A 19,667-nucleotide genomic window follows, 5' to 3' on the forward strand; every position below is an offset into this window, starting at 1 on the left:
AATGAATCAAAGAACGAATTAAATCGAAAAATGTTCGTAAAGTCTAAAAACTAACATTCAAACATCGAAAAATTAAAAAATTCCAAAAACGAAAAATTGACAAAGTGAACAACTCTAATAAAAATTATAATTATTATTACATATCTAAAATGAAAATTAGAAAACCTGCAAATCAAAAATTGAAGAAACGAAAAATTGAAAACAAAAAAAATTGAAAAATCCAAAAACTGAAAAATTTCAAATTGAGAAAAAGAAAAAACATAAAAACTCGTTCCTCGCGCGTTAAAATATCTCGATTATTAATCACCTTTATTAACAAATTTGTTCGTTAAATAGCTATTAATTTACCTGATCTCATTTTCAATTCCAATGAAAACCCCTTCTTTAAAAATTGCACATTTTAAAAAAATATATCGGTTACGTTGCGGTCTGTGCCCCTTTTGACGCTGCGCCCCCCCGTATTGGGGGATCTGCGGGGGTGCTATTTACGCCACTGGGAAACTGCAAACGTATTCCTTCAGCCACTCTGTTTAAACCGTGGGCAATGCAAATTGAGTGAATTAAATTGGGGTACAATATTTTTAGATTATTCCCTGCTTTCAACATATAACGAGCTGCATCCGAGATCATCAGTAAAATTTTATTGGCAAAAATAGTGACGTAAGACTGTCATTTACAAATCTGGTAATCGTATTGCCATTTGTTTTATCTAACATTTTCAAACTTACTACATACCCTCGACTAGGGAAATTTTCATTTAAGATTCCAACAATTAAACTTGCCACGTATCTTCCACAACTATCGGTTGTTTCATCGACAGCGAACCATAAATAATTATCTCCAATGCGATGTTTAATTTCGTTGTAAACTTGCAGAAAAACTGGGCCTACATATTTTTTTCGGAGAGTACTTTCAACCGAAATAGGTCGATTGCAGTGTTTTTCAAGGAATTCTTGAAGAGGGCCTTTCTCCAATTTTTTTAAAGGTATATTGGACTGGATCATCATTTTACATAAATCGAAATTAAACTGAAACTGCTCATCTTTTGTGGAAGTAGATGCAACAGATTCATGTAAGGTCTACTGTTTAATTTTAGAAACTTCAAACATTTTCTTCCTTTCTACATGAAGAGTCGTTCTGACATGTTGGGTCACGTTATATTTTTTATCACTTTGAATCTAAAACAATGTACATATACAGGATTAACAAAGGAAAATAGATAAAAAAAAATAGTGGGCTTACGGTTTTCACACAAGCTCTGCAGAATATTTTGTTGTTGTCTAATTTTAATTCTGGAAAATCCCTTATCCACTCATCCGGCGTCGATTTTACTTTCGGCATTCTTTTAAAATATTAGTAATATTACCAAAAAGAACTCAACATTTAACAAGGGAGAACCACGTATAACACTGTACTACGACAGATGCGATAGACTGATGGTTGTGAAATAAACGGTTCATTTACTTAAAAGTTTCCATTAGAAAAATTTTAAGGTAGGTAGTTGGGTACAATAATCCTTTTTTCTAGAAAATCTTCAACGGTCTTGCCGCAAAATGCCGAAAAAGAACATCTGGTTAAAAACTTTAATTCATTATCAACGGAAGTAAGGATTTAAAGTCATAAAATCTATTAAGTATTTTTCCAATCTTATAATAAAATTTTATTACCCAAACGACCAGAACCTATTCACAGAAAGGGTCTTGAGTAAGTGTACTTCAATGGTCAAGTCCAGGTAAAATGCATACGATACGATACGGCTAACTAACAAGTATTTGTCATTCCGACAAGGCCGGCATTTGAACAAAATATGCATTAAAACTCATATTCGTCGAAAAAAGCATCAAATAAGCATATAAGTTTTAATATGCATAAAATTGAAAAAAAAGCAAATAAGCATAAAAACATGTGTCAAATGACTCCAAATTGTATCATAGTTACAGATATAAAAAAGTTTTGAAGTGCTTACATTTTTCACAAAAAGCATTAGACCTAGAAATCCGCTCTCTAGATATTACATTAATTCAGTTTCTAGTTGTTTCAGCTAGTCTAGAATTCCGTAAGAGCCACTCGCCGGATTAGTGCACACTCCACCCGCCCGAGTGCCATTACCATGCATGACCGGCCCTCACAGCACCATTAGTCAGCCCAAAAATCCTTCCGTCATCCCCGTAATGAGACAGATGCCCTGTCAAGTGTCCGGCGCAGCGGACACGAATATTCAAATTTCGTATCGTGTCACGCTTCAAGCTCCTGCTGTATTAATAACGCCCCTAACTATTTCGGGCACGACTAAAATTATTTAACTAAAACAACAAAGGTCAGCGAAAGCTACAGCCGCGGTTATCGCCTTTAGCTGTGTGCATAATTCACCGAGCTTCCTGCCGCTCGAAATAACAAATCGTCCGTCAAACTCGCGCTGGAGCATCGTAAATTATCCAACTATAACGCGTAATAAACATAATCGTAAAAAAATCTCGGTTATTTATTGCGGTGGCCGGACCGGGATCAAGTACGTCGGATTGGGGGGCGGGGGCGGGCCGCGAACTTTCCGCACAAGGTCTTCGAAAATTTTACGTAAATAAGTTGGATTTATGGGGTTTGGAGACATTTTAGTGAATCTTGAGGCAGCGTTTTTAACTTAGTGCAACAGGTGGCTTTTTTTTAATTTATAAATAAATAATTTCATTTTTGTGTTGCGTTATTGTGTTGGAACGTATAGGAATAATACGCGACTTTAACATTTTACCTGCGAAATTGGGACTCTGCATCGGCGTTTAAAACGTTCTTCTACCCTTGAGTCGATTTCGCTCCCAAATCTCGACACCTGTTGAAGGAAACGCAGTTAAAATGCTATATGCACTTGCTTTGTGACAGTGGTGTGTAAGGAGGTTACAATCAACGTTTGTACTAAAGTTGTCAACCAAGCAGGAGAAATGAGAGTAGAGATGAATCATGGATTTCAGCAGTGTTCATATCTCATCCGGCGAAAACAATTATTTATGAATTAAGGCTTGAAGCCGTTATTTTTGGTCTGAGGGGTAAAATTGAAATGCGAGTGCCAACAATGCTAACCACGCGAGGTAGGTAAAATTTTTGCACGAATAAAGCTTGAATTTCAGTTTTAATTTAGAAATTCTTCATTGTTAAATCCACACGGTCAAGTTGATTGTTTTAATTTTAACGTAGTGTGAAGGGTCGACATTTTAATTCAGAACGAAAATTTTGCTAAAACTGGTGAAATGGTGAAGACACTTCAGCTGGAGCACTTTGAAGGAAAGATCTAATAACGTCAACACTGGTTTATTGATAGAAAAGTCGTGGAAAATTAGTGAAAAACCGTTCGCTTTCAGCTTGTTTTTCTGAAAAGTACCAGATCTGGGAAGGAAAGTCGCTAAATTTTAATGACGCTCCTATCGGCATTCTGTCGAAGTGATACCCATTTTTTTCAATAACTGGTAGCTTTTGTTAAAAACTCTGTTAAGCAATATATCATTAATTTTCCTCTGATACTCGTGTTAAAATTATTATTCGACGTATTTTGCATTAATTTGTCGTATATTTTGATTTTAATAAATACATTATTATTTAAACCAATTGTGCCACCAACAAACATTTAATGAGTCTGCGGTCTGTAAAAACTGATGCTTTGTCAATGTGAGAATTTTCAAGCGATTCTAGGATGATTATGACTCAAAAAAAAAATGAAAAGAAAAGATGCTTTTTTACTATATTTCTCAGCCATATTTTTTTAGATGATTGAATTAGTCTCTGCGGTTTAGAATATGAAAAAAGCTGCAGTTTGATGTTTGACACGCCTATATTAATATCATTTTTTCATACAAAAAATCCAAAAAAATGTTATACCTCGTCTAGGGAGTCCCCTTAATGTGAGAAAATATAGACGATTAACCGATTTTCTAAAACGAAAATCGGACGGTTACAGATCGACGAAATCAAAACTTTTAACTAGAAAAGAATGCAATGTTTTCTGGAAGTTATTTTCTGATATTTTTACACATACACTTTCGAAATTTTGAAACCTCTTGTTTTTGGAGCTTCCGTTTACAAGAAAGTTACTAACGAAATTTCAAAAGGGTTCTCGCGATTCTTTTAATTTCTTCAAAAAAACAACACAGAAATAGTCCCAGAAATTCCTTAAACTTCTGGTAAAAACAACACACAAAGAGCTCTTGAGCTTCTCTTAGTTTCTTGCAAAAACAATGCAGAAAGCGCCCAGGAGATTCTTTTAAATTTTGCCAAAACAACACCTGACATTATTTCAAATTTTTCCAAAAACAACACATAAAGAGCCCTCAAGATTCCTTTAACTTCTTGCAAAAACAACACGCAAGGAGTGCCCGAGATTCTTTAAATTTCTGTCAAAAACAACACAGAAAGAGCCCTGGAGATTCTTTTAATTTCATGTAAAACCAATGCCGAAAGGACCTCGGGGATTCTTTTAACTTCTTGCAAAAACAACGCAGAGACGATTTCCTTCTTTCAAAAATAACATAGAAGGGGCCTTCGAGATTCTTTCAGTTGCTTCCAAAAAAAAAAAAAAAACAAGAAAGGGGCGCCCGAGATTTTTTAAATTTTGGCCAAAAACAACACGAAAAGAACCCCCTAGACTTTTTTCATTTCTTTCTAAAACAATGGAGAAAGGGTCCCCAGGATCCTTTCAACTTTTTTCAGATTCTTTTGATTTCTTGCAAAAACAATGCAGAAAGTGCCCCGGGAATTCTTTTAACTTCTTGCAAAAATAACACAGAAAGGATCTCCGAAATTTTTTTAATTCCTTCCAAAAACAAAACTAAAAAGAATCTTGACATTCTTTTCACTTCTTCCAAAAATAACATAGAAGAAGTTCCCGAGATGCTTTCAATTTTTTCTAAAAAGAATACAAAAAGTCCCCTGAAGCTCTTTTAACTTTTTACAAAAAACTAGATTTTTTTTATTCTTCTGCCAAAACACTCAAAAACCGCCCCTGAGATCCTTTTAACTTTCTAAAACAATACGGAAAGGGCCCCCAAAACCCTTTCACTTTTTTTAAAAACAACATAAAAAGGGCCCTCTAGTTTCTTTTGATTTCCCCGGGAATTCTTTTAACTTCTTACAAAAACAACACAGACAGGATCTTTTATTATTTTTCAGAAACAAAGCTAAAAGGGCCCCTCATATTCTTTTAACTTCTTTCAAAAATAACATAGACTGGGCCTTCGAAATTCTTTCAATTTTTTCCAAAAATAACACAAAAACAGCCCTCGAGATTCTTTTAACTTCTTCCAAAAAACTAGAATCATTAACTCTTTTGCCAAAACAATACAAAAAGGGCTCACGAGATTTTTTTAATTTCTTACAAAAGCAAACCAAAAAGGGCTCTTGACATTCTTTTAATATCTTCCAAAAATAACATAGAAGGAGCCCACCAGATTCTTTTAATTTTTTCCAAATAACCAGAAATGGTAAGCCAAGATTTTTTAAATTTTGGCCAAAAACAAAACAAACTGAACCCCCTAGATTCTTTTAAGTTGTTTCTATAACAATACAGAAAGAGCCCCCGAATTCTTTTAACTTCTTCCAAAAACAAAGCAAAAGGGGGTTTTGACATTCTTTTAACTTCTTCCAAAAATCTAGATTCATTTATTTTCTTTTGCAAAAACAAAGCTAAAAAGGCCCTCGACATTTTTTAAACTTCTTCCAAAAATGACACAGTAAGAGCCCTCGAGATTATTTTAATTTCTTGCAACGCAAAAAAGGGCGTTTGATGTTCTTTTAAGTTCTTCCAAAAATAAAATAGAAAGGGCCCTCGAAATTCTTTCAACTTTTTTCAAAAACAATACAAAAGAGCCCTCAGGATTCTTTTAACTTCTTCCAAAAACCTTGATTCTTTTATTCTTTTGCCAAAACAATACAAAAAGGGCCTCCGAGATTTTTAAATTTCTTGTGAAAAAAAATCGAAAAGGGCTCTTGACATTCCTTTAACATAGAAGGAGCGCACAAGATTCTTTTTTTTAACTTATTCCAAAAACAAGAAAGGGGCGCCCGAGATAATTTAAATTTGCGTCAAAAACAACACAAAAAAACCCTCGAAGTTATTTTAAGTTCTTTCTAAAACAACACAAAGTGGGCTTCCGAGATTTTTTTAATTTCTTGCAAATACAATGCACTAAGGGCCCCCAAGATTCTTTTAAGTCTTGCAAAAATAAAGCAAAAAGGGCCCCTGAGATTGTGTTAATTTTTTCTAAAAACAACACAAAAGACCCTAAAGATTCTTATAACTTCTTCCAAAAACTTAGATTCTTTTATTCTTTTGCCAAAACAAGACAAATAACACAGAAAGGGCCCCCGAGATTCTTTTACTTTCTTGCAAAAACCAAGCAAAAAGGGCTCTTGACATTCATATAACATCTACCAAAGATAGCCTAGAAGAAACCCTTGAGATTCTTTTAACTTCTTCCAAAGAAACAGGAAAGTGCCATAAACAACGCAAAAAGAACCCCAGCCATTCTTTTAATTTTTTTCAAAAACAACACAAAAGGGGCCACGAGATTCTTTTAATTTCTTGATAAAACAAAGCAAAAAGGTCCCCTCACTTGCTTTTAACCTCTTCCAAAAATAACACAAAAAGCCCCCGAAATCCGTTTAATTTCTTACAAAAACAACACAGAAAGGCTCCTAACAATTTTTCTATTTTCCCAAAAACAACACGACAATAACCTTCATGATCCTTTGATCTTCTTACAAAAACAACACGCAAGGATCGCTCGAAATTCTTTCAATTTCTGCCCAAAACAACACAAATTGAACCCCAAGATTCTTTTAAGTTGTTTCTATAACAATACAGAAAGGGCCCCCGGATTCTTTTAACTTCTTCCAAAAACAAAGCAAAAAGAGGTCTTGACATTCTTTTAACTTCTTCCGAAAATAATATAGAAGAGGCCCTCGAGATTCTTTAAACTTTTTCCAAAAAGGACACAAAAAACCCCTCAAGGCTCTGTTAACTTCTTTCAAAAACCTAGATTATTTTATTCTTTTGCCAAAACAATACAAAAAGGGCCTCCGAGATTTTTAAATTTCTTGTAAAAAAAATCAAAAAGGGCTCTTGTCATTCCTTTAACATTTTCCGAAATTAACATAGTAGGAACGCACAAGATTCTTTTTTTTTAACTTTTTCCAAAAAACAAGGAAGGGGGCGCCCGAGATAATTTAAATTCGGGCCAAAAACAACGCAAGAAGAACTCTCGAGATTATTTTAAGTTCTTTCTAAAACAACACAAAGTGGGCTTCCGGGATTTTTTTAATTTCTTGCAAATACAATGCACGAAGGGCCCCCAAGATTCTTTTAAGTCTTGCAAAAACAAAGCAAAAAGGGCCCCTGACATTCTTTTAATTTTTTCTAAAAACAACACAAAAGACCCTAAAGATTCTTATAACTTCTTCCAAAAACTTGGATTCTTTTATTCTTTTGCCAAAACAAGACAAAAAGGGTCCCGAAATTCTTTTAGCTTTTTCTGAAAATAACACAGAAAAGGCCCCCGAGATTCTTTTACTTTCTTGCAAAAACCAAGCAAAAAGGGCTCCTTACATTCATATAACATCTACCAAAAATAACTTTGAAGGAACCCTCGAGATTCTTTTAACTTCTTATAAAGAAACAGGAAAGGGGCATCCGAAATTTTTGAAATTTGTGCTATAAACAACGCAAAAAGAATCACAGCCATTCTTTTAACTTTTTTCAAAAACAACACAAAAAGGGCCACGAGGTTCTTTTAATTTCTTGAAAAAACAAAGCAAAAAGCGCCCCTCACTTGCTTTTAACCTCTTCCAAAAATAACAGAAAAAAGCCCCCGAAATCCGTTTAATTTCTTACAAAAACAACACTGAAAGGCTCCTAACAATTTTTCTATTTTCCCAAAAACAACACGACAATAACCTTCATGATCCTTTGATCTTCTTACAACAACAACACGCAAGGATCGCTCGAAATTCTTTAAATTTCTGCCCAAAACAACACAAATTGAACCCCAAGATTCTTTTAAGTTGTTTCTATAACAATACAGAAAGGGCCCCCGGATTCTTTTAAGTTCTTCCAAAAACAAAGCAAAAAGGGGTCTTGACATTCTTTTAACTTCTTCCGAAAATAATATAGAAGAGGCCCTCGAGATTCTTTCAACTTTTTCCAAAAAGGCCACAAAAAAAACCCTCAAGGTTCTGTTCACTTCTTTCAAAAACCTAGATTCTTTTATTCTTTTGCCAAAACAATACAAAAAGGGCCTCCGAGATTTTTAAATTTCTTGTAAAAAAAATCAAAAAGGGCTCTTGTCATTCCTTTGACATTTTCCGAAATTAACATAGTAGGAACGCACAAGATTCTTTTTTTTAACTTTTTCCAAAAAACAAGAAAGGGGTGCCCGAGATGATTTAAATTTGGGTCAAAAACAACACAAAAAGAACCCTCGAAGTTATTTTAAGTTCTTTCTAAAACAACACAAAGTGGGTTTCCGAGATTTTTTTAATTTCTTGCAAATACAATGCACGAAGGGCCCCCAAGATTCTTTTAAGTCTTGCAAAAATAAAGCAAAAAGGGCCCCTGAGATTCTGTTAATTTTTTCTAAAAACAACACAAAAGACCCTAAAGATTCTTATAACTTCTTCCAAAAACTTAGATTCTTTTATTCTTTTGCCAAAACAAGACAAAAAGGGTCCCGAAATTCTTTTAGCTTTTTCTGAAAATAACACAGAAAGGGCCCCCGAGATTCTTTTACTTTCTTGCAAAAACCAAGCAAAAAGGCCTCTTGACATTCATATAACATCTACCAAAATTAACCTTGAAGGCACCCTCGAGATTCTTTTAACTTCTTCCAAAAAAAAACAGGAAAGGGGCACCCGAAATTTTTGAAATTTGTGCTATAAACAACACAAAAAGAACCCCAGCCATTCGTTTAACTTTTTTCAAAAACAACACACAAAGAGCCACGAGATTCTTTTAATTTCTTGAAAAAACAAAGCAAAAAGGGCCCCTCACATTCTTTTAACTTCTTCCAAAAATAACACAAAAGAAGCCCTTCAGACTTTATTAACTTCACAGAAAGGCTCTTAACAATATTTCAACTTTCCCAAAAACAACACGCAAAGATCGCTAGGGATTCTTTAAATTTCTGCCAAAAGGAACACAGAATTATTCTTGGAGATTTTTTTTGACTTATTTTTTTAAAAAATTCAACATGTGCAAAAGTTGAGCCAAACGGAACAAGAATTCTATGTTGAAATGAATTTTTACAATGCACATGACCTAAATATGAGAAAATATGGATGATAACCGCTTTTCTAAAACAAAAATTTGACGTTTAGCTCATGAAGCCATAATTATTTATAATTATTATTTATAATTATTATTATTATTATAAATTTTATTTATTACAGAACAAATGAATATTTTTTTTGAAAGCTATGACAACAAATATTTAATAATTAAAAGTGATTGTTTTTAAAACAGGTGGTATTAATTTTTGAAATAGCTGATGCGTGTCGCCGCCTACAGTTAACAAATTTGACTTTGGACGGTATACAAGATATAAGTTGTACTCTACTGATAAGTATTCGAGAATCAAAAACACTAATTCCCAGAATGTTTACTGTAATTAAATTTCTAGCAAAACCACAAGTTTGCTAAACTTGCTAAAACCAAAAAGTTGCACTGGACATAGTTTTAGCCGAATAAATTGTCACATTGGTGGAAATCTATAAAGTAAAAATTATTGTTGAAACATCTTGCACAAACAGGATTAAAGACAAAACGTTCAAATTTCTTCGACTACTCATTAAACAACCAAAATGTCAAAATAAAATCGATGAAAAAACGATGACCACAGTTAGAGTGATGCTTTTGGACAAACAAGGGTGTGAGGCAAGGTTGGCCACTCAGCCCCAGACTGTTTGCTCCTTATATAAGCGATGTTGATGAAGAATTAAAGAAAGTGCAAGCAGGCTTGGGTGGAGAGAAACTATAAAGGCTGACGTATGCAAATGACTTGTAAGGCAAAATAAAAGCAATTTTCTTCTTCACTACGGAGTGTCTATGATTTGGTAGAACTCATGTATATTAACAGCTTCACTTGAACTTAAACCACAAAAGCGTGTTAATTAAAATTGCAGAAAAAAATCTACAAAGCAAATATCACACTTTATAAATCTTTTTTACAAGCAATTATTGTTATTGCTTGATGTGAAATAAATAAACGCTTCCCAGAATCGCCGGATGTTTATTCATGAAAAAACCTTTATTACAAATTTTTTCAGTCAACTTATTGAGGTATTTGACCCCAGACGCAAATTACGGCCTCGAGAATTCAATAAAAATTTTACAATAACCGAGACAACCCCGGCGACCGTATTTTTTCGCTACTTCATAAATTTTTTTCGGCGTGTCGCCGTCTCTCGAAATTTGTGAATTCGTGAACAAAGTCCGCCTCGCCTCATCCCTTAGCGAACACGTGTCAAGGTAAATCCGGGAGAAAACCCTTCCGGTGTCATCTTTGCGACGAGGCAGCGACAATTATCAACACGAACGGACAAGATAATTATCATTTTGTCGCTTCTGTTTATTCGGATTGTGACATCCGCGAGGAGACACGCCCTGGGCGGCTTTTCCACGTTTTATATTGGCTCGATATTACCTATATGTATGCGGGATGGGAGAATATGAAAACAGATTTTGTCGAAAGTCGCAGGAATATAAATTATATTTCGCAAGTTACATATGCGGGGAATGTCAACTGTATGATAAATTACTGTCGTGCACTTTAAATATCACGGATTTAGAATTAACGTGATTTGCTTGTGCTGACGCGGGAATTACAGAGCAAATCGAGCGATGCCGGGATTAGCGGGGTTGGAATACGCTGTGTCAAGCCCAAACAACCTAGACGCATTATTTTCACACCCATGCACGGACCCGAGCCGTCGATTCGCGAACCACCACACCGAAAGACCCCCGAAAATAAATATCGTCGGAGTTTTTCAAACTTTTGTCGCCTGAGGCCGCATAAATTAACATGATATTGTTGAGCCACCCTTCCTCGACCGGCGATAATTTCGCGAGTAAATTAGCTGCGAGAGTGATATCTCAAAATCTAAAATGGGACTTTTCACGAATTTTCGACACTTCATTTGACTTCCTCCACTTTGACAAAAAATCAAGTAATTGATAATTACAAGCGCCGAAAGCTCGGGGGTGATTTTAATAATTGCAAAAACCCAGCTACAAGACGAAATCTTCCGTTTTGTGTTACCCCGACAAATTATGTAAACATGCTGCTCGCTAGAGTTTTTGCCGAAATAATTTTAGAGATTAGCCGGATTTTAATTAAACTTGTTGTGGTGCTTGCGGGCAATAAACGGTCTGCGGTTAGTGAATCGTCTTTACTGCTGCGGAGCGTTTTTCTGAACTTAGGTGTTTTTACGCGGCGACAGATGTATGAGATTTTAATGACCTCTACACCAAAAATGTATGTAAATCTGTGCAATTTACAGTCGGATTGATGTGATCCGCGCTGCTAAAATGTTTTAATGTCGTTCGACGCGCGGTGATGAAAAAATAATTAACTTTTCGTTGGGCTTGTACATGATGCCTTTATTTGGTGTGTCAAAAGCGTTCTTTATCAAGCATGCACTAAAAAACAATTAAAGCTAGTGTCCAGCGCGTATTGGATTTATACTGGAAAATGGACGGTATTGAACCCAGTTTGACCTACTATTATCGACGAAATTGCAAAAGCCTGGACAGTGACCAATTTCAACAACTTTAATTTTTTTAAAGCTCGAACTGCGTAAAAGTAATGGAAATGCTAATATCGGGAACGAAATTTTCTTGGTTAATTAAGAGATGTCGGAAAAATACGTTCAGATTTGTTAACCTGTCAAGATGAACATCTCTTCCGACCGATTTAAACAATTTTAATATTTTTCTAAAATGGTAAAAGCTCCAGGATATTTTTCGCCATTATTCAACAACTTAACATCTTAAAAATAAACACAACTTCGGATGCATTTATTAAGTAACTTTCATTGTCCTTTTAAAAGTGGTGGAGGCGCCAAGATAAATGTACATTTTTCTTCATTAATGGATATCGAAAAAATAAGTTCAGATATATTTAAACAACGCGAATGTTTTATTTAAAAAGGTGGAGGCATCGGGTTAAATGTGCTTTCTTTTTGATGGTTAAAAAATGGCAAAAATAAGCGTGGATTCGTAATCCTAATGGAATTTCGTTTGGGTTTTTAGGTAGGTATGCTGAAGCGAGCACGGAAACTGATTTCAATGAGGTTTTAGGGTTTCATGGAGACATTAGTAAAAATGTCCTTGGCACACACAAAAGTAAATGTCGGTTGTTCACTTTGAGATTACTTTATACTTAATGTAAGCCGAAGATCTTTAGTCATTCTTTGATATTCTTAGACGTCTACTCTGGAATATTTGAAGCCTTTTGTTTTTGGATTTTCCATTACAAACAAAAATGTCACCAAAAAAACATCGAGATTCTTTAAAACTTCTTTCAAAAACACCGGAGAATGGGATTTTGAGGTTTTTTAATTTCTTCGAGAAACACAGAAAATGCCCCAAATTTTTTTTAATATCTTGTAAAAGAAAAACCCAAAAGAGCCTCAAACATTCTTGTAACTTCTTCCGAAAAAAACAGGAGATTTCTTTAATCCTTGCAACAACAACATACACAGAGCTCAAGATTCTGTTGGCTTCTTGCGAAAACAACACAGAAATGGCCCCCGAGATTCTTTTAATTTTTTGCAAACGCAATCACAGAAATTGCGCCCAAGATTCTTTTGACTTCTTGCAAAAACAACTCAGAAATGGTCCCCAAGATTCTTTTAAATTTTTGCAAACGTGATCACAGAAATTGCCCCCAAGATTCTTTCGACTTCTTGTAAAAATATCACAGAAATGGCTATCGAGATTCTTTTAATTTTTGAAAAAGCCATCACAGAAATGAACTCTGAGATTCTTTTGACTTCTTGCAAAAACAACACAGAAATGGCCCCCAAAATTCTTTTAAGTTTTTGTAAACACGATCGCAGAAAATTGTCCGCGAGATTCTTTTGATTTCTTGCAAAAACGTCACAGAAATGGCCCCCGAGATTCTTTTAATTTTTTGCAAAAGCGATCATAGAAATGAACCTCGAGATTCCTTGCAAAAACATCACATAAATGGCCCCCAATATTCTTCTAATTGTTTGCAAAAGTCATCGTAGAAATGAACCCCGAGATTCTTTTGGCTTCTTGTAAAAACACCACAGAAATGACCCTCGAGATTCTTTTAATTTTTTGCAAAAGCGATCATAGAAATGGACCCCGAGATTCTTTTGACTCCTTGCAAAAACATCATATAAAGGGCCCCCGAGATTCTTGTAATTTTTTGCAAAATTTATTGCAGAAATGAACCCCGAGTTTCTTTTGACTTCTTGTAAAAACATCACAGAAATGTCCCTCGAGATTCTTTTAATTTTTTGCAAAAGCGATCATAGAAATGAACACTGAGATTTTTTTTACTTCTTGCAAAAACAACACAGAAATGGCCCCCAAGATTTTTTTAATTTTTTGCAAACGCGATTACCGAAATTGCCCCCAAGATTCTTTTGACTTCTTGCAAAAACGTCACAGAAATAGCCCCCGAGATTCTTTTAAATTTTTTCAAAAGCGATCATAGAAGTGAACCTCGAGATTCCTTGCAAAAGCATCATATAAATGGCCCCCGAGATTCTTCTAATTTTTTGCAAAAGTCATCGAAGAAATGAACCCCGAGATTCTTTTGCTTTCTTGTAAAAACTTCACAGAAATCGCCCTCGAGATTCTTTTGAGTCCTTGCAAAAATATCTTATAAGTGGCCCCCGAGATTCTTTTAATTTTTTGCAAAAGTCATCGTAGAAATGAACCCCGAAGTTTTTTTGACTTGTAAAAACATCACAGAAATGGCCCTCGAGATTCTTTTAATTTTATGCAAAAGCGATCATTGAAGTGAACACTGAGATTTTTTTGACTTCTTGCAAAAACAACACAGACATGGCCCACAAGATTATTTTAATTTTTTGCAAACGCAATTACAGAAATTGCCCCCAAGATTCTTTTAACTTCTTGCAAAAACGTCACAGAAATGGCCCCCGAGATTTTTTAAATTTTTTGCAAAAACGATTATAGAAATGAATCCTGAGATTCTTTTGACTTCTTGCAAATACATCACAGAAACGGCCCCCGAGATTCTTTTAAATTTTTGCAAAAGCGATCATAGAAGTGAACCTCGAGATTCCTTGCAAAAGCATCATATAAATGGCCCCGGAAATTCTTCTATTTTTTTGCAAAAGTCATCGAAGAAATGAACCCCGAGATTATTTAGATTTCTTGTAAAAACATCACAGAAATCGCCCTCGAGATTCTTTTAATTTTTTGCAAAATTTATCATAGAAATGAACCCCTAGATTCTTTTGGCTTCTTGCAAAAACATCATATAAATGGCCCTCGAGATTCGTTTAATTTTTGCAAAAGCAATCATAGATATGATCCCCGAGATTATTTTGACTTCTTGCAAAAACAACACAGAAATGTTCCTCGAGATTTTTTAAATTTTTGCAAAAGCGATCATAAAAATGAACCTCGAGATTCTTTTGACTTATAGAAAAACATCATAGAAATGGCCCCCGCGATTATTTTAATTTTTTGCAAAAACGATCATAGAAATGAACCCCGAGATTCTTTTGACTTCTTCTAAAAACATCACAGAAATGGCCCTCGAGATTCGTTTAATTTTTGCAAAAGCAATCATAGAAATAATCCCCGAGATTATTTTGACTTTTTGCAAAAACAACACAGAAATGGTCATCGAGATTTTTTAAATTTTTTGCAAAAGCGATCATAAACATGAACCCCGAGATTCTTTTGACTTATTGAAAAACATCATAGAAATGGCCCTCGAGATTCTTTTAATTTTTTGCAAAAGCGATCATAAAAATGAACCACGAGATTCTTTTGACTTTTTGCAAAAACAACACAGAAATGTCCCCTGAGACCTTTTTGACTTCTCAAAAACAATCCACAACAAATCCCCATAGTTCTCTTAATATCTTCAAAAAACAACACAGAAAGGACTCCAGAGATTCTTTTAAATTTTGCAAAAGCGATCATAGAAGTGAACCTCGAGATTCCTTGCAAAAGCATCATATAAATGTCCCCGGAGATTCTTCTAAATTTTTGCAAAAGTCATCGAAGAAATGAACCCCGAGATTGTTTTGATTTCTTGTAAAAACATCATAGAAATCGCCCTCGAGATTCTTTTAATTTTTTGAAAAAGTGATCATAGAAATCAACCGTGAGATTCTTTTGACTTCTTCTAAAAACATCACAGAAATGGCCCTCGAGATTTTTTAAATTTTTGCAAAAGCGATCATAAAAATGAACCTCGAGATTCTTTTGACTTATAGAAAAACATCATAGAAATGGCCCCCGCGATTATTTTAATTTTTTGCAAAAGCGATCATAGAAATGAACCATGAGATTCTTTTGACCGTTTGCAAAAACGATCATAGAAATGAACCCCGAGATTCTTTTGACTTCTTCTAAAAACATCACAGAAATGGCCCTCGAGATTCGTTTAATTTTTGCAAAAGCAATCATAGAAATAATCCCCGAGATTATTTTGACTTTTTGCAAAAACAACACAGAAATGGTCATCGAGATTTTTTAAATTTTTTGCAAAAGCGATCATAAACATGAACCCCGAGATTCTTTTGACTTATTGAAAAACATCATAGAAATGGCCCCCGAGATTCTTTTAATTTTTTGCAAAAGCGATCATAGAAATTAACCCTGAGATTCTTTTGACTTCTTGCAAAAACAACACAGAAATGGCCCCCAAGATTCTTTTAATTTTTTCCAAACGCAATCACAGAAATTTCCCCCAAGATTCTTTTGACTGCTTTCAAAGACAACACAGAAATGGTCTCCGAGATTCTTTTAATTTTTTGCAGAAACGACTATACAAATGAACTCTGAGATTTTATTGACTTCTTCCAAAAACATCACAGAAATGACCTCCGAGATTGTTTTAATTTTTTGCAAAAGCAATCATAGAAATAAACCCCGAGATTATTTTGACTTCTTGCAAAAACAACACAGAAATAGTCCCCAAGATTCTTTTAATTTTTTGCAAAACCGACCACAGAAATTACCCCAGAAATCTTTTGACTTTTTGCAAAAACAATACAGAAATGTCCTCTGAGATCCTTTTGACTTCTCCCAAAAAAAAAAACAACACAGAAAGGGCTCCCGAGATACTTTTTATTATTTTTTTTTGGCTTGTTTGCGGAAATATCTCAAAATTAAAGAAAGAACAATTTTAACATTTTACTTATAATGAAGCAGATTGCAATATAAATATGCAATTTTTTGGGTTTTTTAAGAAATATTGGAAAACACAACATGAACGCCGAGATTCTTTTGACTTATTGAAAAACATCATAGAAATGGCCCCCGAGATTCTTTTAATTTTTTGCAAAAGCGATCATAGAAATGAACCCTGAGATTCTTTTGACCCCTTGCAAAAACGATCATAGAAATGAACCCCGAGATTCTTTTGACTCCTTGCAAAAACATCACACAAACGGCCCCTGAGATTCTTCTAATTTTTTGCAAAAGCGATCATAGAAATGAACCCCGAGATTCATTGCAAAAACATCATATAAGTGGCCCCCGAGATTCTTCGAATTTTTTGCAAAAATTCATCGTAGAAATGAACCCCGAGATTCTTTTGACTTCTTGCAAAAACAACACAGAAATGGCCCCCAAGATTCTTTTAATTTTTTCCAAACGCAATCACAGAAATTTCCCCCAAGATTCTTTTGACTTCTTTCAAAAACAACATAGAAATGGTCTCCGAGATTCTTTTAATTTTTTGTAAAAGCAATCATAAAAATGAACCCCGAGATTATTTTGACTTCTTGCAAAAACAACACAGAAATAGTCCCCAAGATTCTTTTAATTTTTTGCAAACCCGACCACAGAAATTACCCCAGAAATCTTTTGACTTTTTGCAATGACAATACAGAAATGTCCCCTGAGATCCTTTTGACTTCTCAAAAACAACGCAGAAAAAACCCCCAACGTTCTTTTAATTACTTCCAAAAACAACACAGAAAGGACTCCCGAGATTCTTTTATATTTTATTCAAAATGGATCATAAAAATGAACCCCGAGATTCTTTTGATTTCTTGCAAAAACAACACAGAATTAGGTCCCGAGATTCTTTTGACTTCTCCCAAAAAAACACAGAAAGGACTCCCAAGGTTCTTTTAACGTCTTCAAAATTCAACATAGAAAGGACTCTCGAGATTCTTTTGGCTTGTTTGCGGAAATATCTCAAAATTAAAAAAAGAACAATTTTAACATTTTACTTATAATGAAGGAGATTGCAAAATAAATATGCAATTTTCTGCGTTTTTTTAAGAAATATCGGAAAAATACGTTCAAATTTATTAACCTGCGAAAACTTCAGACAAGATGAACGCGCTCCCGTTCGATTTAAACAATTTTCTAAAAATGGCGAAAGCTTAAATATAAGTAAGCGTTTTTCCCATTATTAAAAAAAATCTCAAAAATAAACACAGATTCGTAATCCTATGAAAAATTCCGGGATGGCGAACAGTTCTGTGGGTACATTTTTAGAAACATTTAAACACTTCTAAAAACGTTGAAGGCGTCAGGATAAATGTGAATTTTTCTTCATTATTTGAGGCAAGAATAAAAAAATAAGCGCAGACCCGTGATTTTGAAAAAAAATTCAATTAGCAAATAACTAGCAAGGCTTATTTTAAATGTGATTGATTTTCTCCCTTATTTAAGAAAAAATCGCAAAAATAAGCCAGAATTCGTAATCCTGATTAAATTTTCCTAAAGATTAACACCTCTCTGAAGAACCGGTTTAAAAAGCGTTAATATGTTAAAAATGGTGGAGGCGCCGGGATAAATGTAAATGTTTCTCTACTATTTAAGAAAGTGTCGCAAACACAAAGAGAAAATTTTCTGTACGATGAACAAGAGTTGGGATTTTTTAAAACTGCACCAACTTGTCCATAATAATTATGTAGCTTTTTTATAGTTTGCAAGATATTTTCTATAACAATGTAACCTAAATTTAACGTCATTGGGAATTGTCTCATCTGAACTCAGCGGAGCGGCAAGCTCCCATAATTTCTACACTTCTACATACAAACGTGTCTTCCAGTTCCCGAACGTATAACAAGGATTATCGAGACCATCACTTTAATGATTCAAAAGACGTACACGTGTAACAAGAACAGGGAAGTTTCCTAGTTTCTGCAAGTCTAAGTAACGTACTTTACAAGCATTCATTAACCAACGTTCAACGATCTCATTCTCTAACCACCGTAGCAACAAATTAATAAAAAACTAAAACAGTCCACAGCAAACTTTTTGTTAATTTGTTATTTCGTACCTTCACAGGGAACTCCTTGTTTGCCCACACAAAATACGTCAACATCAACTTCCACAAAATAAATTTAATTATAACGTATAGTGTGCTCCAGCCACATGTAAACACATTCGCAACTTCCGCAACTCCGCACCGTTATTTCTGCCACCAATATCGATCACGAGCTCCAGATTTGCACTTTTTCGCGTCTTACGAGCAATCCCGCCGTGATGACCTCTTCAAAGATTTAATAAAAAGTGTCCTCTTCATGGATAAAATCAAATAAGTCGTTACAGTTCCTTCAACTCGTGACCTGGGGCTGCACTGATTTTCCATGCTGTGTCGTATTCAAATCGCAAACAACTCAAAAAGGGGAAAAACGAAACATAAAACATGCAGAAATATTCTATAATTTAAGGATCTGTCTTCCCTCTTAGTTAAGGAATTATGGGAAACATCGCAGAGGTATCGGGGCCGATTTTTCCAAGCCGCTTTAACGCATCAAAACCGCGTGTTCACAGACACATAAATTCATAACAATGGGGTTGAAGGGGCCAACAATGCGAGATATATAAACAAAATCCCGCGATGAAAGGCTTTAGCAGATGCTATATCCATAAATATTTCGGGCGTAATAACGATTTTTGCAGAACTGCATTAGTGAAGTTTGCCAGACATCAGGCTGCTGCAGCTAATGCAATGTTATTGCTTTTGGAAGTCACTTCTGAAGAGATATGCCGTCTTATAAATTCCATCAAGTCCCGGAATTTATTTGGGAAAGTTTTGTATTTTCGCGCTTTTATTTGTCGCGCTCTTCATGTAGTCTGGAGATTGGATGCAAATTGCAGGAGCCATTTTTTATTAAGTACGTTCCTGGGTAATGAGCTTGAAGGAGACGCAGATTCGGGGAGGCGGCGAATGCGCGGTTCAAATTCCGAAGTAATAACATTAAAGGCCGCATTTCCAGCGTATAGAGTAAAAATTTTATTTAACATGACATATGTCAGGACTATCATGTAGATGACAAAACTCGAATCAAAAATTGGCTGATCATCTCCATCAATATAATTTTGGATTTATTTAACTTCGACCAATTTTTTGATATTACAATTTCTCATTTTTCCTTTTTCTTCGATTTTAGAATTTTTTGATATCACCATTGTTTTTTTCATTTTC

General features: G+C 34.7%; 1 protein-coding gene across 2 annotated transcripts in view; it reads right to left on the reverse strand.

Moving 5' to 3' along the window:
- The window catches only part of LOC135142910 (trace amine-associated receptor 1), a 174,546-nt gene that overhangs the window by 27,731 nt on the left and 127,148 nt on the right, over positions 1-19,667 (reverse strand). Inside the window, exon 6 of one of the 2 annotated variants that reach the window (XM_064074721.1) lies at positions 2,747-2,824. The exons of the other annotated variant lie outside the window; for it this stretch is intronic. Coding sequence (XP_063930791.1) covers positions 2,747-2,824 — 78 coding nt within the window. The remainder of the gene's footprint in view (positions 1-2,746; positions 2,825-19,667) is intronic. 2 annotated transcript variants of the gene reach the window in all.

Source organism: Zophobas morio, unplaced genomic scaffold (assembly GCF_036711695.1).
Source record: "Zophobas morio isolate AGI-343-1 ecotype UQ-CSIRO unplaced genomic scaffold, CSIRO_AGI_Zmor_V1 ptg000054l, whole genome shotgun sequence".
Classification (NCBI taxonomy): domain Eukaryota; kingdom Metazoa; phylum Arthropoda; class Insecta; order Coleoptera; family Tenebrionidae; genus Zophobas; species Zophobas morio.